The sequence below is a fragment of the Poecilia reticulata genome, chromosome 4 (assembly GCF_904066995.2).
Source record: "Poecilia reticulata chromosome 4, P_reticulata-male-v2, whole genome shotgun sequence".
NCBI lineage: Eukaryota > Metazoa > Chordata > Actinopteri > Cyprinodontiformes > Poeciliidae > Poecilia > Poecilia reticulata.
In genome coordinates this window covers 27674830-27698966 of record NC_088833.1, presented here as the reverse complement: position 1 = coordinate 27698966, position 24137 = coordinate 27674830, and the positions used below count along the sequence as shown (strand labels likewise).

Here is a 24137-nt window from a genome sequence, read left to right as displayed (position 1 = left end):
CATTAAAGTTTGATGTAAATGGGCTCTGTTAAGAATTAGAACGAAATCCAGTAAGTTCAGAAGTGTATTATTCCTTTTATGCATGTAGCTTGCGTCAAAAAGAAAAAGGGCTTATTATCTGCACAATTTTGCTGCTTTGAAGTAGTTTCATTCATTAAAACTAGAGATAGACTAGGACTATTTGTAGTAAGCTAGTTGTTACATAAAAGTTAAAGTACTGCATGTTCCATTCTATTTTTTAACGGAGTATTTGAGTAGCTTTTTGTACTTCTAAGGAAAGTTTTACACCTCCTTACGCGTTACTTTAGTAGAATTATTGCCATACAATATAACATTACTGTTACTTGAGTACAAATGTTGGCTCTGCTTGTTAACACCTATGTTGTCACAGTTTTTCGTCTTTGAACATGCAGAGCTACCTTTGATGTCGCCGAGGTTTATTGGGGGAAACAGGGGCCGGTTGCAAACGGTACAGGTATCGTTTAAACGTCTGCAGCAACCAATGGGTACTTTCTGAGTAGCACCTCAATCCCCCACCCCCCACACACCTCTGTACGTTGATAAGCGTCTCCTGTCTGGAGCGACCCCCCTCCTCGGTTCGCCTCTTACGCAAAACGCAGCAGAGGGTTGTGATTTGCTGAGCTGAGCCCTCCCTCTTCGATGGTAACTTATTACTGGAGTTTGCAGGCGGAGCTGCTCCCCGCGAGATAAATTGTGAGTGGTACAATTGGAGGAGTCGGGTACGAAACTGTCCTTTCGTGTTTCCTGTGAAGGACAGTTAACAGTCGCAGCTTTTTAAAACTCCGGTCAAACCTTTACAGAACGTAAACCGGGGGGATATTTCTGTGGAGGTTAACATGGCTGGGAAAAAGGAGAGCGACGGCGGATGGAGGAAATTTCTGTGGAATTCAGAGAAGAGAGAGTTTCTAGGACGAACAGGGGGCAGTTGGTGTAAGTACTCCATTTTCTTTTTTTTTCTTCTTCCCTCCTCCCTTCATTGAACTGAACCAGTTCTCGTCAGACGCCTGTCGTGAAGGATGATAACCCTGACGTTATTCTAGGGGAGAATGGAAACTATTTTTTCTTCTCCTCATTTCCTCACTCTGCAGACAGTCAGCACCTGTTTGAGCACAGAGGCTCTGACACGCCGAGTCGTGACTTCGGTTTCAGTGCGGACTGTGGGGTGAAGTTTGTCTGCTAAATCCGTTACAAGCTCAACTGCAACTCCAGCCACCAAACACGAAACCGGTTTCCTTCGAAGAGTTTGTCCTGGATCAAGAGTAGTGAAAAATATAAGCTGATTAACAAGCTCGATAAACCAATCAACTCTCGCTTAAACTGAATGACATCTCTGCGATGACGGCTTAATTATTTATCTGGATTTAGATAGGGTTAACTGATAATACATTGTAATAGACAATGATTACCGTAGGCGTAGCCCATGTCGTGCCAGTCAATTATTGCCCTTTAGAAAAAGGTCATCTTGAAGGACAGATTGTTGTGGGCCAGGACCGTCCACTAAACGAGTTTGGCTTAAATGTTTGATTTCCTCTACGCTTTTAATTGTTTTTTTTTTCCCACCAAGGAGAAGTAAGCGGAAACAGAGGACATTTCTACAGTTATAAAGCGGATGGCTAATTTTGCTAGGCCCCACCTTTCTCTCATACCCCGGATTATTGAATCCAACTCTTGAAAATCGTTTTAGCGCTGTTTTCAATACTTTAAGACGGATGTGGAAGCTTGACTAATGCGGGCAGATCTGGGGGATGATTTGATAGGATTACCGGCAGTCGTTACACAGTCCTAATTACTGTTGCTAAACCGTTTTACCAATTAGAAATGATCACCTATTTTTATTTTATTTTATTTTTTTATTCTGCTCTAGCGCGAGTCTCACCGTTTGGGAACACCGTGCTGCGCTAGAGAGCCGATCACGACTCACATGTCTCATGGGCCGCCCCTCTGTCTGCCTGTCTCTCCCAGCTATTTATTTATTTATTCCCCCCTTTTCAAGGACGTGAGACACTGGTTGGCACGCTTTCCGGAAGTTTAATACGGTCGTTACTCCAAGCTTAATGAAAGCTGGAGGTAAACAAGTCTCATTCTTTGAGGCGGGGGGGGGAGGTAGGGGCAGGAAGAATCCGAGCAGTTGTACGCAGTTGTGGACGTACAGTGTAAAACTGGTCGTCACGACTGGCGCGTGCAGGCCAATGGCGAACTCTTGGGAGCTACTTTTCTGTGCAGATTTCAATCAGCACGTGTCACTACAGAGCTAATGTTACCATACCCGCAGTTAGACTTAGCGAGAGTCCGTCTTGTGTTTGTTGTGGAGGGGGGAAAGTGACGCCTCATTTGCTAAAAGTGTCCACTGAAAGCAACAGGTTTGTCTGTGGCGTCCTTCGGAAGCCGAGAGGAGCTACGGCCTGCCTTTTGAACTGCCCTCACATATTTCCGGCTAAGAGTTTGTTTGTGTTTTCAGCACGTGAACTACAAGAAGCTGTCGGTGACGGTCTGAAAAAGAGGCCCGTTATTTCGTCCCTGCATACACATGTTTGTCTAAAGCTGCGGTAGTTTCAGTAGTCTGAATACTTTTCTGAGCTTTAACAAATATGGAGAGAGATCAGCGGGGACGGTCCCTTCACAGGACAACACCCCGCAGCAGGCCGGTGGGGGAGGGGCTCTCCATTCAAACTCTGCCTGTCAACCAGACTCCCCTCTTCCCACACTCCGCTTCTGAGACTATTACATTTCCCGGTTTGTTTGACGTGGTTTTGAAACTCACTTATCTGAAATCACGTAAACCAAAAGCCATAAGAACAATTTTGGAGTTTTATTTATGTTTTTTTTTATTTACTATTATTGGTATTTTACACTAGATGTTTAATTTCACAGTTGGAGCTTGATTTGCATCCGCCTCTGGAACGTTTTGTACCTTCTTTGACCATCGATGATTTAAAGCTATTTTCCAGATTAACTTAGCTTGAACGGAAATTTGTTTATGTGATTCCAATAAACATTACTCACCAGCAGCAGGTTGCTTAGAGTTATATTAGTTTGAACAGGGGTCCTAACACTGGATCAGAACCATAATAAATGCTGATTTCATAGAATATAAAAGCTTTTTAAAGTATTGTACGCTGAAATTTAAATATACATAAAGTTAGAACATTTTATAATGACTATAAATTTTGAAATTACTGATAGAAAGAGAATGGTTTAAGTTCATGGGAACAAAATGAGTTGCTTACAGGCATAAAATGGAAGAAGGCAGAGACGAATTTGCTCCAAAGCGAGGTACGACTTGGTGAAGAGGATGACTTTACCCAGAGCTGTTTTATTTAATTATGTTGCTGAGGTAAAATTTAATTAATAGAATTAATGAATAGACAGCTGTTCAAAACCAGTTCCTTCATTTGTTGAAATCATGGGTACAAGAACAGAAATGTAGTCCGAATCGGAGAAATTCCAGGATCAGCTCTCATTCATGACCTCCCAATGCTGCAAAATCCCAACAACTTCAACTATAAGATTAGATACATTAATGTATCTCATGTTGATACATCAATGTACCTACAGCTTCTTTGATGTAGATACATTGATTCGGCTGTGTTTACTTTATTTTCTTGTTGGATTCTAAACTATTGCCTCTATCACAATCCTACAGCACATCATGTTTTTTTCTTTAATGACCCTCAGTCCTTAAAAGTAAACACTGATTTCCAATGGTCTCAGGCCTCTTCAGACCACTGGAAATCACTATCAATTAGTTAGGCTAGGCGCTATTGGTGGCTTCACTAATTTTATATGAACATATTCATGTTTGGATGACAACAAAATTTATGTTGTTTTTTTTTTTACAAAGCAAACAAAAGTTGACTTGGGAAGGTCTGATTGGCTGGCTTGCCTGACAAGCTAATACGTGAGGAGAAAAACATTTGTTTTTGTAAATTCCCTTCACCTTTTCACAACAGGCAGTGAGTGGCACAGTGTTGGAGAGAAAAAAAACGTCTTCCTCCATGTGCGTGACATGTCAGCATGTCTGCAGTTACTTCCTGACAGGTGCGTCACCGCGCCAACGACAAGATCAACTCTCTCTAGAGGCATTTTGTATCCTTTACCTCAGGTTAAAAAAAAATATATATAATTTTTAACCCGTTCCCAACTCTAGAGCGCTTCTGATGAGATCGTATCGCCCAAAAACACGTCGGTCTGTTGCGTTCAAACACGTGCGGGAAGAATATCAGAGCCAACCAGAGAGCTCGAGCGGGGTAGGGCCCAGTGAGCCCGCTCATTCCCCTGCTGTCTGTTTGCAAGAGATTATTGTTCAAGAGGTGGAGGCCGTTGACTCGCCAAACCGGTTGATGTGGACGAGAACCTGGAATTGGAGGGAAGAGTTTCAGAAGGCGCAAGTGAGGAAGAGGAAACATCATGAACTCTGGCAGAGAGAGTTTAACGGTGTAGAACGTGGTGACGTTTGTTTTTTTCACATCTTGACAAGGTCAAGTTGAGGCAACACAACAAGCTGACCTTTTCTAAGCATTGCTTTAAAGACACAACAACATTTGATCAGCGGTTCTGTCGAGACTTGACAGTTTTAGCTACCAAGCAAGATAAACTGAACTGTTACAGGGGTGATTGAACAAAAAGACTCCTTCCAAGCAGCCAACAGCGGGTGCACACTCTAACAGTAATGTATGCCGTCCCCTCTCCCCCTCAATGAACCTTAATGAAACTCTGCCAACAACGAAAACTAATAAGATTCAGTCCACTACAGGAACATAAATAAAGGAGCTCTTTGTTTATTGAGATGAGGACAGCGTGTGTTATCCAGAAACCTGTTGGAAGCGGCACGTTGGGGGTGGGGATAAAGGGAGTGGGGGGGTGAGAGGTGTCTGCATGAGAGCGAGCGGTGGTGCCTGACCGCTCGCTCTCAGGCACTGGTCGCACTGGAATTGTGGCTCTGCAGCCGTTACATAATTTGAGTAAAGTTTGAATCGGGCTGGAAGTGTGGAGAGACTCCTTTCACCGCCAGCTTTGGAATGAGGAGAGTTTTAGCTAATTAAATGTGTATTATTTCTCAAACTTCACGCTAGGTTGAGCTTATTTAAAGGAAAAAATAAATAAGCCTGAGGAGCTTCAGTTGTTAAATGCTTCTCTAAGTCCATAAAACAACAAAGAGCTTTAAGAGCTACAGTCTGGATTAATGAAGTAGCTGCTGACTGCACTTGCACAATGTATGACATCAGAATTATCATTGCCATAACAACTAGGCCAGATTTTACAGGATGACAATTTTGTCCCAGAAATGATTGCGATAAGTGATAATATTGTCATTTTTGGACCATTCTCAACTCATATAATAATAATTACAATGGATTACTAATGCAAGTACACCCTCTCAAAGATAAAATCTCAAATTTCTAAAAACATTTTACAACACAACTGGAAAAGTTAAAAAATAAAACAAGCAACACAATAGTAATTATAAGAGATTATGAAGTATCGATAGCCAAAATTGCATTTCAAAAGATAGTACCATAATGATTCAGCTCAAGACAGGGAAAACACGCAAAAGAGGCAGGTAGTGCCAACCAACTACTTCATCCTGAGTGTCATATATTTGCAGCCTTTCTCAAAATGGCGGCTTTTCAACGATATTAAACGGGAGCATCTCTTTAATGACTGTTGTCCAAATGAGAATTATCGCGCTCATTTGAATTTATCGTGCGATTAATTGATTTATCGTGACAATGTCTGATGATGCCTATTGCAATGTGTGATGCCGATGTTTGGATGCCTGTAGCACTTTTTAAAGCTATCTTTTCATTATTTTATATGCCAAAAGTATATTAATTGGTCAGCTGTAATAACTTTTACTACTCTTTTTTATAGATTCAGTATGGCAGTAAGAGAAAAAAAGAGTATTTATTTAAATCAGAATTGCATGTTTTCCTATCATGGTGCAGTTAAACTACAGGTTGATCAGTCAATACAGATTCCCTTTTATTTCTCCTTAAGGACTATAAAACCTGAAATAAAAATATCTCAAAAGGTAAGTAGCTCTGATTCCAACAGAATATGAAGGAATTGATACACACTTCTGGTTTAACTTCTGCAGCTTTAATTCAGCTCCACAAAGTGCATCAGAGTACAAAGATAAGGCAGTCACAGAACTCTAACAGGGGGAAATTGTTGTTTTCAATTAGAAAAAAATAGAATCTTTGTCAGCATCTGACCTGTCTGGTGCGTCTCTAACCATCGGCCCTCTTTCCACCTGTTTCTCTTTCCAGTAAAAATCTTCCTGTTCTACGTGATTTTCTACGGATGCTTGGCTGCGATCTTCATCGGGACCATTCAGGCTCTGCTGCTGACGATACACGAGTTCAAACCCACCCACCAGGACAGAGTGGCTCCCCCAGGTAAAACCAGGAACTTTCCCCTCGGACCCCGCTTCCTCCTGAGCAATCCGCCGGTCGCCGAACGACGACATGGTCGGACGGCCGAGGGAGAAAGACAAACGTTGTAGGTGTGCTTCTGAGCAGCTACTCTATCCGGAGTCTTTCTGACCTCGAACAGGCTCAGCCATTTTGTCCTTCACTCTCTCCCAGCCAGTCAATGGTTACCCCCCTCAGGCTGCGGGGGAACTGAAACGATTTGGGATTATGAGTCACAGCAGCCTGCTTTTTACACGGAGAGCTTGTTGAACATTGTTTAGAGGAAAATAATGTCGTTTCTCATCCCTGAATGAGCTTGTAACCATCTCTGCGTGGAGACGGGGGGAGGGGGGCGGAGGTGTTTAAAATTCTAACGCTGCCGTTGCATTAGAAGCTTTTAGAAATTTCCTGCAAGCTTTTCTTTTTTCTAAGTTGTTTTCATAGGTGCCAAGCCTCCCCCCCCCACACCCCACTCCTCCTCCACCCCATCATGTTGCGCCAGCACTTGTTTGCGCAGCACATGCTTTAGCCTCTGCGGTATTTTTAGCAGCCATTGTAGACGGCCGGCTCCGTTTTCCTGCCGCTCTCAAACCACCGACTGCCTGACAATCGACCAGATCAGCAGAAGCCTGGCAGAAAGTGTTGGCCTGACGGTGAGCTGAAGCAAGTTTCCACTAGAGGAACGAAAAAGGAAGCAGAGAGACTCTTCTTTTTCTTTTTTTTTTTCTTGAGCTCAACCCGCCTCCCACTCTGGGGCTAAAAGTTTCCATTGTGAGAGAGAGCGAGAAAGAGAGAGAGAGCCACACGTGAGAGTGGATGGGTGGGGGCAGGGACTGGTGAACTTTTCACAAGTGAGATTCTGACACTTTTCTCTCTTACCCGGCCTCTTGCCTAGGTATATGACGATGCATAAATCCATCCAGTGGTTTTAAAAAAAAAAAAGAAAAACAAAAAAAGAGGAAAGGTTAATGAAAGTTATGTCTGATTGCCGTTTGAGCCCATCTCACTCTGCCCCGGTGCCACGCCTTCACTTGGGAGCTTTTGTGTGCGAGGTCTGTGGAAAATTACCACTCCCACCAGCTGCCGGAGACCATCCGAGGAAAATCCCCAAGACCCTACATTGTCTTAATATAAAGAGCAGAACCTTGCTACGGCTTTGGTTTTCCTTCTCCACTAATCATTCTGCAGTGGTTTTGTTTTGTTTTGTTATGTTTATTTTTTATTTTTTTTATTTTTTTACATATTGGTTATAATTTTCACTGATTTCCTTCTCCTTACTCAAACTTTTTGATGTTCCTCAGGTCTGTCACACACGCCACGCTCCGACAAATCTGAAATCACTTTCAAGATGGACGATCCGTCCACGTACGAGAAGTACATCACCAGCATGAAGGCGTTTCTCGAGAAATACAGCGAAGAAAAGCAGATGGATAATAGTAAATACGAAGATTGCAGTGGCAAGTATCAAGGGATCGTCACATTTGATTACTGGCTGCCGTGTGACAATTAGCTATGGAGATTTGGCAGTTTTTGGTTTTGGTTCAATTTTTGGTCATTTTCTCACATCAAACACATTGAATTCTGGATTTAACATGTTTTTTTTATGTGTGTGTTTGTGTTTCGATTCACTATTTGCAGACATCCCCAGCAAATACGTAGATCGTGGAATACTCGAGGACGATAATGGAGTGAGGAAAAGTTGCCGTTTCGAAAGAAGCCATCTTGGAAACTGCTCTGGGGAAAAGGATGAGAATTTTGGCTTCAGTAAAGGAATGCCATGCCTGATCGTCAAGCTCAACAGGATCGTCAACTTCAGACCAAAGGTGTGTGTCCCATGCATGGAGCTGCTGGTTCAATCGTTTTTCCTTTAAAAGAGTAAAACCAAACCGCAGCAACTCTGAGTTTCCCTCTCAGCTTCAGATGTCCTTTGACATTTGTTGCTGGTTTGTATCCCCCTTAAACAAGCTTTGTGCTGAGGGAGGTTGCCTCTATTGGAGGCGGATAGGGCCACAATAGTTAGCACAGACTCCTGTCATGAAACTGAAAAATGCAAGAGAAGCTTTCCACTCAAAGATCCCACATCTTAGCACAGCTCAGCAAACTGTTACAATAATGCTAGATTCTCAGAATTATCACGGTATTTACTCCAAAATCGCAAACAAAAAACCAATCAGGAATTTCAGTTCCAATTCATTGATTAGGTGTCATCTTCTGATTCTAATGTTTATTTCAGGCTGAAGTTTGTAGCTTTTATATATATATATATAAAAAGTTTAACTTGTCACTATGTCATGAACATATGAGACAGATAGTCTGTGAAAAAAAAGTCAAGCTCCTCCACCTCCTCCTGGTGTTACTATTGCCATTTGCAAAAACGCTGTCGGTCAGAAGCAACCAATTAGCAAAACGGGGAGGGTCTTAGAGCTGTTAATCAACCTCATGTACCTGCTGCTTAATGTGCTAGCGGTGGACAAACAACTTACCATTCCAGGCAAAACCGTTTATCTGCAGTTATCGGTGGCTATGCTGACTAGCCTTAGCATTCATCAAAGGCTCCATTGTGGGGAACTAGCAGCAGCGTAGCAGAGAGAAAGGAGAAAAGGGAGAGTAGGAGCAGCGTGTACACAAGGGTGTTTGACAGCGCTAAGACCCTTCTCCTAGCTTTGATTGTATATCTGCAGATGAGTTTGATCTTTGCTTCAGGAGCGATTTTATAGCCTAAAATATTTCCAAACACCAAGATTTGTTTTTCTTAGAAGGCACTGAAGGTTTTTCAGTCAGCTGGGCAGCAGTGCACAGAAACAGGCGGGGGAGAAGCAACTTGCCTGTCTCCATACAGTCGGGGGGGAAAAAAAGCTGACCCTGTCTGTCATCCCAGTTAGCCAGTAAAGCACAGGAGCGGTTTGGTGTGTCATGATATGAAATCCGTGCCTTCTGTATAAGGCATTATGAACACTAATTTGATTCTTTTAGTTAGCTAACAGTGTCCTGCTAGACAATGGACGATACGGCTGAAAAAAGTATCATGATGTGAGCGTTTCATATCAGTCGTTATTGGTAAGTGTTGATTTGTTTTTTGTTTTTAATATTTGAAATACTGACAAACCGGTGGCTTGACCTTTCTAGTTTTATCCAGTTTTCACTCCATGCAGTTTGAGGCACGGTGGCAAAACCTGCAACTGCTGCTTTCTTAACAGGCTGTTGCTAGGTAACCAGAGAGCGATGCCACCAACCTTCCTTGGCTGGTTGTGAGAGGTTGAGTGGCTTTCCTCTGCCTGCATCCCCCAGAATCCTGTGCGGCTCTGCAGTGACATAATTTAATACTCTATCAGATGTTTTACCTATTGGCATTGATCATGTGTCAGTGGCGATGCATATTATTATCGATTCATTGTCCAGTCTGTTAGGTGTGTTTCCTGAGCATAAATTTATGTAAACCTGCTCAAAATAACATTTTGAAGCATTATCATGCACATGATTCATTTGTATTTGTTTATAAGTGTAGCTTCTAGTTTTCAAAACCTAGATGTAAAACTGACGGAAAGCAAGAGCTGAATAAAGTGTCAGAGCACCTGGGCGATTGTTTGACACGGCTATGGGAAGTTGGTGAGTTTTCCATGCAGCGCGGTTATGATTTTGATTCAGGAGCTTCACAGAAACATGCTTCACCTAAAGGGGAAGCCCAGCAACACGAAACATGAAAGTTACAGGTTTCACACACACACACACCACACACACACACACACATTACATCTCAGATGTTCCTATGAGTGCAGTGAAGCTGCAGATCAGCGCTGTAGCTGGCATGTTTCATGTTGCATCATATGACTGGTGATAGAATTGAACACTTCTGTAGGATGAGTTCAATTATTGTTTTTAATAGGCTGAACAAATAAGCCAATAACAATACTTATCACCATAGACACGTGCTCAATGTCGATAGATAATAAGTCTGATAGAATGGTCAGGAATGGTTCTGGGACTCCGAGCCAGAACCACACAGCATTCTGGGGGATGTAGGCAGAGGAAAGGCTTTAGTTGTTCAACCTCTCGTAGCTAAGCAAGGTTGGTGGTATCCACTAACAAACCCCATTCAGACGATTGCAATTCAGCAAAACCCTTTTAATCAGCCAACAATTGAAATCATGTGTGCAGAAGCAGGGCAACATCTACACATGCAGGTCAGTGTGCCTTGAGGACCAGGGTTGGGAAACGCTGCACTAACTCGCTCTCTTGTTACCTAGCAACAACCTGTTGAGCAGCAGTTTAAAGTACGCTACCGTGCCTCATAACTGCCTAAAAAATAAACTTTAAAAAAGTGAAATCTGTAGTTAAAACAGAAAAAGTTACACCATCAGTTTGGGAGTATTTCAGATATTTAAAAATAAACACTAATCAACAATTATTGATATTGACTGATACAAAATACTTCTCTGTTCCTGATGTGTTTTGCAGCCATGTTGTCCAGCCCTAGGCTGAATCTTTAGAGTAACTTTTATGACAAAAAACGTCAGTGTGGAATTCTGCTCTGTCTTTAGCCTCCTACCAACAACAACTCCCTTCCAGATGCCCTGAAAGGCAAAACCTTTGAAAACTATATCCCCATTCACTGCAAGAACAAGGTAAGTTTGTGTATTTCATTACTTCTGTTCAAGAATTACCATTGGTTTGCAGAACCAAGGACCTCCTTGGTTTGTTGGTTAGTACTAACTCAGTGATTCTCGCCTTGCCCACAGAGGGAGGAAGACGAACACAAGATCGGAGCGATCAACTATTTCGGGCTCAAGGGGCTCGCCGGTTTCCCCCTCCAGTACTACCCCTACTACGGCAAGCGCCTGCATCCCGATTACCTGCAGCCTCTGGTGGCCATTCAGTTCACCAACCTCACCTTCGATCAGGAGCTCCGCATCGAGTGCAAAGTTTACGGCGACAACATCGACTACAACGAGAAAGACCGCTATCAGGGACGCTTTGACGTTAAGTTCACCGTGAACTCGAAGTCGTGACCCCAGGCACGATGAGCGCGCACACAAAAACAACGTAGAAAGATATTCAAGAGTTCAGATTTAAAAAAACAAAAAACAACCACCACTAGTCTTTGAACATTCATTATTTACAGGACCTACACTTAATCTGTGTGCTTTACACTAGCTTTTCCCGTGTTTTCTGTCCAGAGTTAGAATGTAAAATACGCAAAAAAGTATATATAAAAAAAAAAGGGTAGCAATAGCAAATATTTATTCTACTGTAAATGGGGGGAGGGTAAAAAAAACAAAAAAACAAAACAAAAAGAAAAATAGAGAAAAATAAATAATCCTCGAGCCATGGGATGTTCATCGATTACTGTAAAACTGCAGTTTCACTACTGATGTGTAGCGAGTTGTGTCTCTGTCCCCCCATGGTGTTTCATCCTCACGTGGTTTCTATATATTTTTGAAGTATCCAGAGTTTGTAGGCTAGCCCCGTCGTGATCTCCTCTGTCTTATGTCTGCTTTAGTGGTCCAAGGTGTGTGCGCGCGCTTGTGCGTGTGCGCTCGCTTGCTTGCTCGTGTCCGTGCAGGCGTCTAGTTTATGTGAGTGCGTGGAGTGTTTGTCAATGTGCTCAGACTAACTGAAATACTAGCATGGTACTCTGAACCTTTAAGACCCATGTGTTGAGTAAAGATGACTGCGCTCCATCTTTTTTGTTTTTATGCATTTCCTTATTCAAGTTCGCCGTAGGATATGTTTGCTCACTTTTTTTCCTTTTTTTATTTTTCTCCTCCGCTTCACAATTAGGTTTTGTTAGACGACAGTTCTGTTTGATACTCTTAACATCAGTTCATTCTTAATTCATAGTGTAAAAGCTTTGTGGGTCCAGCCTAAGAAGACTGTCACCTCCATGGAAACCGTGGCAACTCAGTGCTTTTGAAATCTGCTTTGCTGGAGACGTCACGTTCCGTGATGTAACTTACTATTGAATGTTTTTAGCCATTTTCATAATGGAAGAATTTTATATTTATGCAGTTGTACATTTTTTTTCTTTCCTTTTTTTTTTCTTTTTCCTTTTTTCAACGTGTGATGTTTATGAATCCAATACCAAAGTCGCTGGTCTAAAAAGTTTGAGAAAATCAGAGGTAATGCAGTATCATGTGTAATAAAGATGTTGTAGTGGGTGTGAAAAAAACAAAACAAAACTTAATTCAATGTTTGAGATCAAAAACACACGTCAGGAGTCTGATCTTGTCACTTTATTTAATCTGCATAAGGCTGAAACAATAAACGGAAAATTGAGACAACAGTGAAGTCCTTGTGGTGTTTGGTGAATGACGCGTGTTTCCTTCTCGGCTTTCATCCATCCAAAATCCTGAAGAAATATTGCACCTGGAGAAGATATGCCAAGTTACTCTTATTTTCACCAACAAGTGTAAAAAAAAAATTAACAGAGTTCTTAAAAAGCACAGAAGAAAAGAGATTGTTCTGCTTTGCACTGATGACATCACGAGAGGCCCAAGAAGCAAAGCTGATCAGCTGGCGTTACGACACAAAGGACTTTTAGCTGATTTCTACACAGGTTCTGAAAATCTCTTAGTTTCATTCCCATCAACCCTGATGCTCAAAGAAATGTATCAATAATAAAAAGCATGGAAGCAGCGTGCATCTATGTTTTTGTTTATTATTTACACGTTTTCTTGCCGGGTTCCCACACAAGCTAGTAAGTAAGTGCATAGCTTTGAATTGGAGAATCAAAAATTGAAGTGAAAAAAGAGGAAAAAGGAAAAACATAAATAGAGGAACTTATAAGCACTCAGATCAGTTTCCTTATGCCTCATGTGATGTCATTAAAGGCACTTAAAAGCTTTTTCTTAGATTTTGTCCTCATTACCTAATGTTTCAAACCAAAATGGCAGAAAAAAAAGACTTTCTATTGGTGGCAAAATAAACCCAATAGAGTTTGGTTGATTTCATGAGACATACCGGTTAGCACACTGCTAAATGTTTCTAGTGCAAACATCTTAGTACACTTGAAATAAGACAAAACCAACTTACAAGTGACTTTTTTACCAAGATATAGGAGCTTGCTTTGAGTTAATAATTCTTAGGTTTTGCTGACAACTTAAGAATTATTAACTCTAGTTAATAACTGGTGGATTATTTCACTTATGGGAAAAATGTCTTGTTATATGTATATATATGTTTTCAAACAGAAAATATAACATTTGCATGTCACATGGGCAAAATAATTCGTTTTACGTTTTTATTTAAGTTTGTTTCATTCTATTTTATTTTGTTTTCTTTTTTCTTGATTGTCTTTTCTGTCTGTTCGAAATAAATAAGTGAAAATATCTGCCAAAAGAACAGAGTTTTCCATCAATGTTAATATTAATCAATATTTACTTAAAACAAGCTCTAACATCTTGCTGAAAATGTACTTGTAAGTTAGTTTTTGTCTTACTGCCACCAAGGATACCAAGATATTTGTGCTACTAACTAGACCAAAGCTACTTGGTAAGACTTTGTGCTTTTGCAGTGCAGCTTTAAAGGAAATGTATCACAGTGTTATCTAAATTAATTCATTCTTCATCTAATTCATGATCGAACCCAGGTGTCTGACATCACATGCAGGCCCTCTCCTCTGCACAGGCCCTTTCTTGGTCACTCAGTCTTGGGAAAATGGCAGCCCAGTTGGCCACAGGCTAATGTTTAACAAGGAAGCGTTTGTCCTGGGTTACAGATCAGGAGTTCTCCTGAACAATGACGTCCGATTGGTCAGACCCACTGCCTGCGAAACAATGGTTTTGTTTCAAATTCCTCTGCCACTCTTGTTCTCCTCAAAACCAGCGTGATCTAAGGTTGCCCCGGCCCACAGAGCGGAGTCATGGGACTTGTCTAAAGACGCGGCTTCACAGAGTTGAGGGGGCTTTGTTCTCGGACGAATGCAAGGTGGCTGCTTATGCACGGGACCGTAAGACAATGACGAGACTCATTGGTGGGGTGAGAACAGTCGTGCTGATGGAAACGTGTGGGAGTGGCGTAAGGAGTCTAGCAACAGTACAAACACACTCCTCCATTTGTTTCCTCTTTTTCTTCTGTTAGTCATGCTATGGCCACACACTTCCATGTACTTTATTGGTAGTTCATAATTGGGAACAAGAAGAAAAGGTATACCGTTCTTTTCTTTTACAAAATGGAATCTGAAAAGTGTGGAGTGCTTTTGCGTTTCACAATTAATCAACACTCTCATACGAAACGTGATGCTTTGCTGTAAACCAGGGATGCACTGACTGCCGTTTTCCAGCTGATCACCGATTCTGATTCTTTTTTTAGTTGCCTGAAAAGAAGCTAAATATAGCAGCTAGGTCTGCCACAATAACAGAACAAATTTTGTTGGATTATAAAATGTTCTGAAGGTTATTGCGATAAACGATAATGTTATTTTGAGACCAGGTAAAATACTGGCAATGGCCTCATGATGTAAGAACACATTCTTCAATAAAGTTTAAATTTTAAAGAAGAATACGCAGCATTAGAACTGGAAGACATTTTAAATGTCCAAAATAAATAAACAAAACAGAAACAAAATAAATGAATTATGAAGCGCCTGTAAACAGAATCGTCCTTCGATAAAAGGGTTGATGTAGATCCAAGTCCCAGACTGAAGACTTCTATCACCCAGTTTTTAGTAGAAAGGGAGAAAAGAAAACGCTAAAAGGAAATGATTCAGCTCGTTTTAATTTATCATGTGGTTAAAGGATTTGTTGCTTATTGCAGAAGGCCTAATAGAGACAAAGTTGCTAAGTTGGCAACAGGTGACTGTTGTTAACAGAGCATGTGCAGATTCAAATTCAATTCAAAGATATTTTATTGATCCCAAACAGAAACTGAATGTTGTTGTAAGTCATATTAGTGGTCAGGACTCTCATGGGAGAGCAAAAGAGGACAGTGGATGATTTTCAGACCTTTGTGGAGGGAGATAAGATCAGTTTAAGAAAACTGGGGCACCTCTAATCTAAAACACACTGTGTGTACCTCTGGGTATGTGGTTAGGGTAGCAACACTTTTTAGTTTTTTTTCATCCTTTTCATTCATGACTTGTAAATCAGGCGACTTCTAGAAGGCATGTGGTTGGGATAGATTTTATTATGGGGTATCATACAACAGCAGATTTGCATTTGTGCAAAAAAAAAAAAAAAAAATCAGAAAATGCATTGTTTTCCCTTTTATTTCACTATTATGTTGTTTTTTGTAACATGAAAAAATGTAGGAAAACTAAAAAAGCTTAAGGGTTATGAATAATTTGGTCACAGTATGTGTGTGTGTGTGTGCGTGTGTGTGAGACCCACCTCCAGAACACTGTCCTCTGGCAGGTCTGTGCAGTGCACTGCGTTCCTCACTTTGTCTTTGCCATAAAGGCCGCGCAGCGTGTTGGGACGGAGGAGCCGTGCGATTTCCTGTTGAATGAAAACAGCCTGATTGTTATATCTTTCCTGATTAACACAAGGTCACACCGTCCCATTGTCATTCAGCTGAGACTTTCAGCAGCAGCAGCAGCAGCTGGTGACACGCGCTCTGGCGTCAAAACTCCTGCGTGGATGATACAGCTGAGGTTGGAAACTGAACATCCTGTCCTCTTGCTGCGTTAATAAAACTGTGATTACTCAGCAGCTGATCATGTGATCCTGGAGGAGAAGTAAAAAACAAAAACAAAAGAAAAAGCAAACACTGACACGCAGAAAAGCTTTCATGGACTCCATGGAGAGAGAGACATAAAAGGGATATTTTCTTTTTAGTTTCATGTCAAGCTCACATGAAGGAGCGACAGCACTGGGCTGAATGAAAGGGGAGCATTACAAACCATTGAACTCTATTATTTCTTTAGTAACCTTAAAAAGCATTTCCCATATATCAGTATATCACAAATCTGCCCTACAGTTGCACAGCTCGTTTCCTCTCCCTTCTTCTTCTTTTGAGTCTAGATGACTGTTTCCTTTCAACGTCAGACACTCCCAAGGTCAAAGCTGGGCTCCGTTGCCGTGTGCGTCTCCAGGAAATGCAACCCTCCCCACGGCGTCTGCCGTAAGAGGGAGGGGCAGCTTGTGAATAATTCATTTACTAAGAACACTGTTGACTCCCTGCCCGTGGAAATCTTGGACAATAACCTTTGTTAATAACCTTTGTTAATAACCTTTGTTAATAATCTTTGACAATAATCTTGGATAACCAGTAGTAAGACGGTTTGGAAATGCCCCAGAAGCCTGAGGGGATGTGAAATTTTCCATGTTAAGGGTCGGACTGACTCTTAGAAAACATTTTCCTGTAACCTCCATAACTCTGTCAAGGAAAGAAAATTCTCTGAAATCCAACCTTGGAGAAAAAACAAAGATAAGGTTGGAGCTTCAAGGACTTCAGGAGGTGCAGTTCAACTACAGACCACCTGGTTTTATTTTAGCTTTGTTGCTGTTCTTCATTGTTCCTAAGTTTTATTTTCAACTTGAATTAATGAATTAACATAGCGTCAATCTCCCTCCAGCTCAAACTGGACCAGTGAACCAGAAGGTTGCCATGTCCTTCAGGTTTATAAACCTGTTAGCTGCTCTGTGACAGGCTAACTGCTATTAGCAATAAAAGCTAGCAAGCATGTATTTCTCACCATTTTGTGCCTTTAAAGTGTAACAACGGGCAAAGAAGTATTGTGTCATTTTAGTAAAGATCAGCATTTGTCTAATACTTACTACATTCAGATAAAAAGGCTCTAGTCCAAACTCCAAGAGGCCATAAGCGGTACTACACCAGATATCAACTTTTCATGGATTTTAACTCGGTTACATTACTTTTCCTTTAAGACACTAATCTAGACTTTTTTTTTTTTTTTTTTTTACCAAAAACTAAAATAAACTAGAACAATTTACCACTGTGTTCATAGGGACATTAATATGGATTATGGATTTGTATTAATATGGTTTACTCCTCTTGTGAGCAGGTCATTTGAGGTCATCCCCACCCTGCTAGCAACAACTCTAGCAGTTTTCGGTCATTCCCAAGAATTGTAGTTTCTCTGCGTTTGATGAGTACCTTTTTTTGTTTAGAGCTGCAAATATTGCATTATCTTTTGAAAAACAGACAACTTCTCATTTTTGATGAATACCTGCAGTGATTTCAAAAGAATGATGATTTTATTTCTGTTTTAAACTGCACTAAGACAATTAGACGTTTATAGAAACACAAGGGGTTTGTAAAAAGATGCTATTTGTGGAAAAACTATGTGAAAAAAAAACAGCACATGGTTGAATACAATGAGAAGGAGAAAGAAGCCTGTGGTTGCAGATTGTTGCTCAATAGAGTCTTGAGGGCCACATAAAATGTTATGGCAGACCGAATTTGGCCCTGGGCCTCGAGTTTGACATGCAACTTAAATAAATCCCAGCCTATTAAACAACAGAGCGTACAGCTTTAAGAAGGGCTTCAAGTCCATCTCATTTCATCACGCTGAAGGGGCAGTCTTATGTAAAATCAACTTTTTTTGATATAATCTTATTCCCTCATCAAAAATAAACCTGGAGTGTTGCCTTGACATAATAGAGGAGCCATGTTGTAATGACTTCCTGAGGGCGGAGTTTCAGAAAGACCAGGAGTTTTTAAAGAGAAGAGGCCCAATTTCAAGGCGTTAAATTACAAAGTCAAATTTCTTTTAAGTCGTATTTGATATATAAAACATTTTTAGAATATCTGAAGTTACTTGATTATGCTACAAAATGGCACGATGTGCCTGGAAATCACATCATGCTGCCTCTTTAATAGAAAATGCAATTATTTTCTGTTTGAATGCCAACATTTGCATTGTGTGCAGTTGCCAACAGGGAGAGCAGTGTTTTAAACTTTCCATACCAAATATCAGCTAGTTCTCATAAAACCAGCAAAAACAGAAATTAACAATAACTCTTAACTGTTGTCTTCCAAGATCTTTTTCTGCTGTTAATAGTTCATCTGAAAGTCAGTATTGATGAGGATATTTCAATAAGCAGTAAGGTGAAAACAAAGAATGACATCAGCCGTTGAACCTCTATTGATTAGCGACGAGCTGCCTGCTGCAGACCTGTCCATGCCGCGCTTCAAAGGAACAGGAGGACAAATCTGCTTAGCGGTACGAGGACGAGGCGCCGCTCCCTGTAACCGTATTAGCCAGCGAGGAGGTACGCTTCAGTATAACAGACTGGGGTTCCTGTAACTGCTACCATGTGTGGACAGTAAGGACTTAGATGTCACATGACTGCCCAGAAATGTCTGATGTCCTTTCCACCCTGCAGAGGTCAGGGAAAGGATGTCCACGGCGTTCACACATACGTACGCACGCACGCACACGCACACGCACACACACACACACACACACAGTGCTTATCAATTTCAGTCAGGCGACTCACATGGCGAGTAAGTGTTAAAAATATGCCTTTATCTGCCAATTAAGTCTGGGTTTGAATCACCATATTTACGCATTTATTACAACATTAAGTTAGAGTTTAGAGTTTAGATCCCGACCCAACTTATTACCTTTATTTATAGGTCTGAGCCCTAAGTTATGACCGCGCTAGAAAAATTAAAAATAAATAAAAATAATAAATCACGAGAATAACATCTAAATAATATCAGAATAACGTTGTATTATGAGAATTAAGTAGTATTATGACTTTATTCTCATAATTTTATGAATTTTTTTTTCCCCTCAATATCACCCTAATATTCTGCTGTACAAAGTAAACCCAACATTTTACTGCTTTCCTGCTTTCAGCAGTGTAACTTCTCCTGTTTTTAGCCTTTGCTTAGCTCCATTCTGTTGCTTGTTGTGACTGCAGGGTGAGTCAGGTGTAAATCACCTGGGATGTGCGACTGACAGGGACCAATCTGCTGCGTGTGCGAGCATTGCGCCGCGCTAGTTACAGTCTGATTGCTTCTGCTGCATATTTACTGTCTTTATTTTCTCAACAGGTTAAACTACCTACTCCTCTATTTAGATGATGATAAATAGATTAACACAACTTTATATTGTGCTTTCTCGTTTGGTTTTCTCTGTGCTGGATGCTTTTCAGAATTATTAAAAACACGTCAGAAGGCAGAGCCCGACGCGACTATCGAGCAAATAATTCTGGTCCGGCCTGCTTTTTCATTTAGGAAATCTAAACTCCATCACAGGTGGACTCCCTCTGCAGCATGGAGTTTTATTTAGGGGTATCAGAGTATTTATTATTTAACAGCAACTCTAAATTTATCACAGCGGCAGCAGCTGGTGTCATTTTACCTGTTATGGGAAAGAAAATCAATAGAAAAAAAAATATAGCCTCCAGCACAAAGAGAGCCTTTTACGCCCTTCATTTGTTGCCATTATGAAACACAATATATGTAACAACGGCCTACTGTTGCATGCAGCAGACATGGCTTCCTCAGTTACTGATTTAAAGGGGAAACATTTACTTTTAGGAAAATCAATCTCTGCGGAATGCTCTTCAGAACCGGTTAACAGGGCAGAACCGTGTCCCCTCGCTCTCACATCAGGGCCCCGTCACGAGACAAGAGCACGACCCCGTGACTGACCGGCCGGCTGCGGAGCAAGGCAGCAGGAAGGTTTAGGTGTGAATCTGTGTGCAACTCCTTTTGCACTGGGATTGTTTACGTTCTCTCCAATAAGGAAACATTAGAGTCAATTGATTTGACCTCAGCAGCCAGCTGTACAGTCATGGTGATTCCCATCAGACCTGTGCCGTTTATAGATTAGTCAGCCGGAACAAATCCATAGCTTATTTTCAGCACAAATAACCTAAGCCTCCTACTGGTAAAAGACGCTTTGACCTCCTCCAGTCCAGTCGCACAGTTAGTTACGGAGAAAGTTCAGCCTTATCTCTTAATTCCATAATAACGTCTGGAATGTCTTTACGCTCCAGTCAACAAGGAGCCACGTACTATGGGAGCCACCCAGACACCACAAACTGAGGCAGCGCAATCTAAAACAGCTGAAGACAGGGAGTGCTAACGTTTGGGTGAGCGCTGAGGAAATGCTGCTGCGGGAGCCTGAGGTCACACGGTGATGAAACAGTTTGACCTCCCTCTTGGTGTGGGAAATCTGAAGCAATCAAAGTGCTGACCGTCAAAGAGTCCCGAGCGGGGCGAGAGGCGCGGAACGGAACGGAACGGCAGCAGATGAACGAGGCGACCTCTTCAGCAGTGTCAAAAATAAAGTACAGAAATAGTTTAAGAAGTAAGAGCATGTTTTCAGATGTGCTTTATGTTAACTTCACAGAGGGAGACAGGAGTGCAACAATCTTGATTGTCAATTTTACCTTTATTCCACCAACTTCACCGTCACAATTTAAAAATATGTATATATTCTGCATGGGTGGGTTTTTAATTATATTGTTTATTATTTATCATGAACAATTTCTTGTCCTGATAAGAATTTTGATTTATCGTTGTCATGACAAATTTCCCTGATCGATGGTAAATGAAAAAACAAAACTGGCAGTATGATTGGAGTTATTTTTGCTATTTTCTCCACTGTTTGACAAAATGATTACATGCAGTTCCTGTGTGGAGTTTACTGATACGAATCGCGTTTTTTAAGTTAAGCGTTGTCCTAAAGAAGCCCGTTTAAAATGGTCAAGTTTTTCAAGAACAGTATTTGTGTTTGTGGAGTTGTAAATGTGTTGCCATGAAGTAACAGCCATACAGATACCTAAAAAATAGGTAACAAGTAGTTTTATTGTAATCTTTATCGTCATCACAATAGCACCACAAAATATTGTGATAAAATTAATAATAAGTAAAATATGGGAATTTTTGGGGGGGTTAAGGCCACGGATTTATACATCATTCTAGTCTTTTTGTCGTACTGCAAAGTATTATGAAAACACAAAGTGTTTCCATTGACCATAAAATTGCACAAATTGTAATTACGAAAATAAATGTGCTTAATGGAAACACGACAATTTTGAAAAAACTCAAAATTTTTGGTAAAAGTTTTTTTGCGCTAGCATGAGATGGTTTTTCAGCCGCATCAGAATTGGTTTATTTGGCAAAACTGCAATGGGAAATTATAATTTTTTGCATCACACGAGTCACGTGATCTACTAATGTCGGAAAACAGGAAGGTGACAGGACGTAGTTGGAGGATGACATTCTTCTTTAATGACTAAATAAACTTATTCACATTTTAAATGCGTTTCTTGTTTAATGGAAACACAGCAATTGTGAAGTTACATTTATTCGCCGTCAGCAGAATGTCGACAGGGTTTTGTGCACATTTGTAACATGACCCAGAAGTACCTGCCTCTTAACACTGTCGAGTGCTACAACCAGAACAGTAACCTGATGCTGGGTTATACAAAAATCAAGCAATATATCAGCTGTTGACAGAGTTTGCCACTGAGCTCTTTGAGCGTGTCACAGATGGACAGAACAACGCAGGACACCAACGTGTGATCAGATGAGTCCATGTTTCAGCTTACTGTCGGGATGAGAGAAACTAACAAAGCTGTTGTCACCAAATGCCATATGTTCCCTTCACAGTGACATCTTTTTAGGATTTCAGACTGCTTAGAAGCTAAACTCTCATATTTACCAAAAAGAACAAACATAGACTTCTCTAAAGTCATCAGTTAGCATGATTACTGTCAAAATGATTAAACCCTGTCACTAAAACTATACCATCACCTTCGTCCTGTTCTATTTTATTGCACTGTTTTTTTTCTGACTTTGGTGCAAGTGGCACTGATGGTAGGTGGGCTGAACTCTTTGAACTCTTTACAAAGCAAATATTAAGCAAACCAGCTGCATTCTGCAGCCCACTGAGTTGTTGCCTGAACATTGTATACGATCTACGGCTAAGTTTGAAATACTATTTCACTTTATCGCTGCATCATTACTGCAATAAATCTCAAGAGAAAATTATAATCCCATATTGCCCAACTAAAGCTGACAAAATGACAATAATTTTGACTTCAAGTGCTTAAAATATGTTCATATTTGTACATTTTAGCAGCTCAGTTGCGGTACTTTCTATGATAACGGTGTTATTTTTAGAGCAGAATTATCTTTTGCGAGGCTCTGACAAGAAAGGCTGACCGATTTTAAAATAGTTTTTAATCGTCACTTTATTGCCATCACAATTCATTCTATAAATGTCATCATAAAAGTTAAGGCCTCCCCTGTTCTGGAATTAGAAGTTGGTTGTAGAAATAAGATCAAGCCCAACTTATCAGTACTGTAGGAGCGTCTGAGAAAACACAGGTACTACAAACTAAACACATGGCAGCCATGTTGGAATTCTTGGGTTGGAGTTTGTAGGAATTTTAAAAAATGTACACCTCTTAGAAAAGTGACTTCAAGGACTCTTCCTGATCGTTTATCTACCTTTACTTGGGGAAACTTTATTTCAAACTTTGGCTGTCGTATGGTTTTGAAGTGACTTGACAGCACAGTGGTACTTGGAAAACTTTCACTTACATCTCTTGTTCTCCAGGTTTAAACTGGAACTGGTTTTTACTGCTGCTGCTTTTTGAATATTCAAGGGATTAAAAAGATCATTAGAGGGATGTTGCAGTGTCTGTCTTAACGTTCCTAAAGGAAAATATGACTGTTGCTTAGTGAACAAAAAAAAAAAGAGAAGCCTAATAGACATGTGATGACAAATTCCTTTAGCTAATTATCAGAAGCTTGTTCCTCTTTTGTGGCTTTGATGGAAAGAGCAACTCTGAATGTTTCGAGGGAGGACCGATGGATGATGAAACGGAGAAAAAAAAAAACTGAAAATATCTGCGTCGGAGAGAAAAACAAGCTGACCCTTTGAAATTATTAACATGATTCAGAGCTGACTCATCGGTTGCAGCTGCATTTGAAGGAGAAAGTCTGCAGGTATGTTGTGCAGCACTCATGCTGACCAAGCACAGCCTCTTCATCGGATTTCACATCAAGTTTTGTCCTTGCTGTAATCGACGGCAAACACGCCCACACACACTTCGCCCGTTGGTTTCAGGACTGTGTGTGTTAGCTTGAGCTATAAACTGTTTCGTATATACGGCATAAAGCCAAAAAATCAAAACAAGCTAAGCCACTTTGATTTGAAATTGAACGTCATATCTGGGGTCTTCAATTAAAAAGTGACAAAGATCAGAGCTACATCATCTAACTGTAGATTTAAGTCCATATAAAGAGCAAACATCTGCAGCGTATGTGCACTGCTGAAAAATACAATAGAAGTTTGATTAAAAAGACTGTTTGGGTTCCTGTAAGAATTGCATGTCTGAACAACAACTGTATAAAACTTCACCAAACATGAGGCTGATAAATTCATAGTGATTCAAAAATTAATCTAAAAATACATTTCCAAACTCCCTCTTGCTGTTCTTCACATTAAGTCGGCTGCTGCTGCTGGTGTAAGACACAATAAGAACAGTAGAGGTACTCACAGGGTCGGAAGGTCCACATAATTCTCTGAAAGACTTTGGTATATCTGCGCCTTGGATCTCTAACACAATGCAGGGTCCGGAGCACAGCTCGGCCACCATACCCTGAAACATCCATTCAAAAATGTAACAACAGACTCAGGAAACACACAGATAATGGCTACAGCTCAACTCCTGTGACACTTTTTTTTTTTTAAATCAATTCCCTAGATCTTCTCACGCTGAGCCTTTGTTTTTGTGTAACCAAATGTAGCAACGACACATGATAGCCATGATG

At 40.7% G+C, this 24137-nt stretch overlaps 2 protein-coding genes across 2 annotated transcripts in view; one reads left to right on the top strand and one right to left on the bottom strand.

The window, feature by feature from the left end:
• Positions 1–692: 692 nt before the first annotated feature.
• Positions 693–12712, top strand: atp1b1a (ATPase Na+/K+ transporting subunit beta 1a). Its single transcript, XM_008407650.3, has 6 exons — positions 693–951; positions 6291–6419; positions 7736–7891; positions 8073–8257; positions 10973–11056; positions 11171–12712. Exons 1-6 carry the CDS (start codon positions 858–860, stop codon positions 11438–11440), a joined length of 918 nt encoding a protein of 305 aa, XP_008405872.1. The 5' UTR covers positions 693–857; the 3' UTR covers positions 11441–12712.
• The window catches only part of nme7 (NME/NM23 family member 7), a 24382-nt gene continuing 12894 nt past the window's right edge, over positions 12650–24137 (bottom strand). The window contains exons 10-12 of the mRNA XM_008407651.3: positions 23864–23965; positions 15758–15865; positions 12650–12797 (exon numbers count right to left, since the gene is read on the bottom strand). Of these exons, the coding sequence (XP_008405873.2) occupies positions 12765–12797; positions 15758–15865; positions 23864–23965 (243 nt within the window). The 3' untranslated portion in view covers positions 12650–12764. The remainder of the gene's footprint in view (positions 12798–15757; positions 15866–23863; positions 23966–24137) is intronic.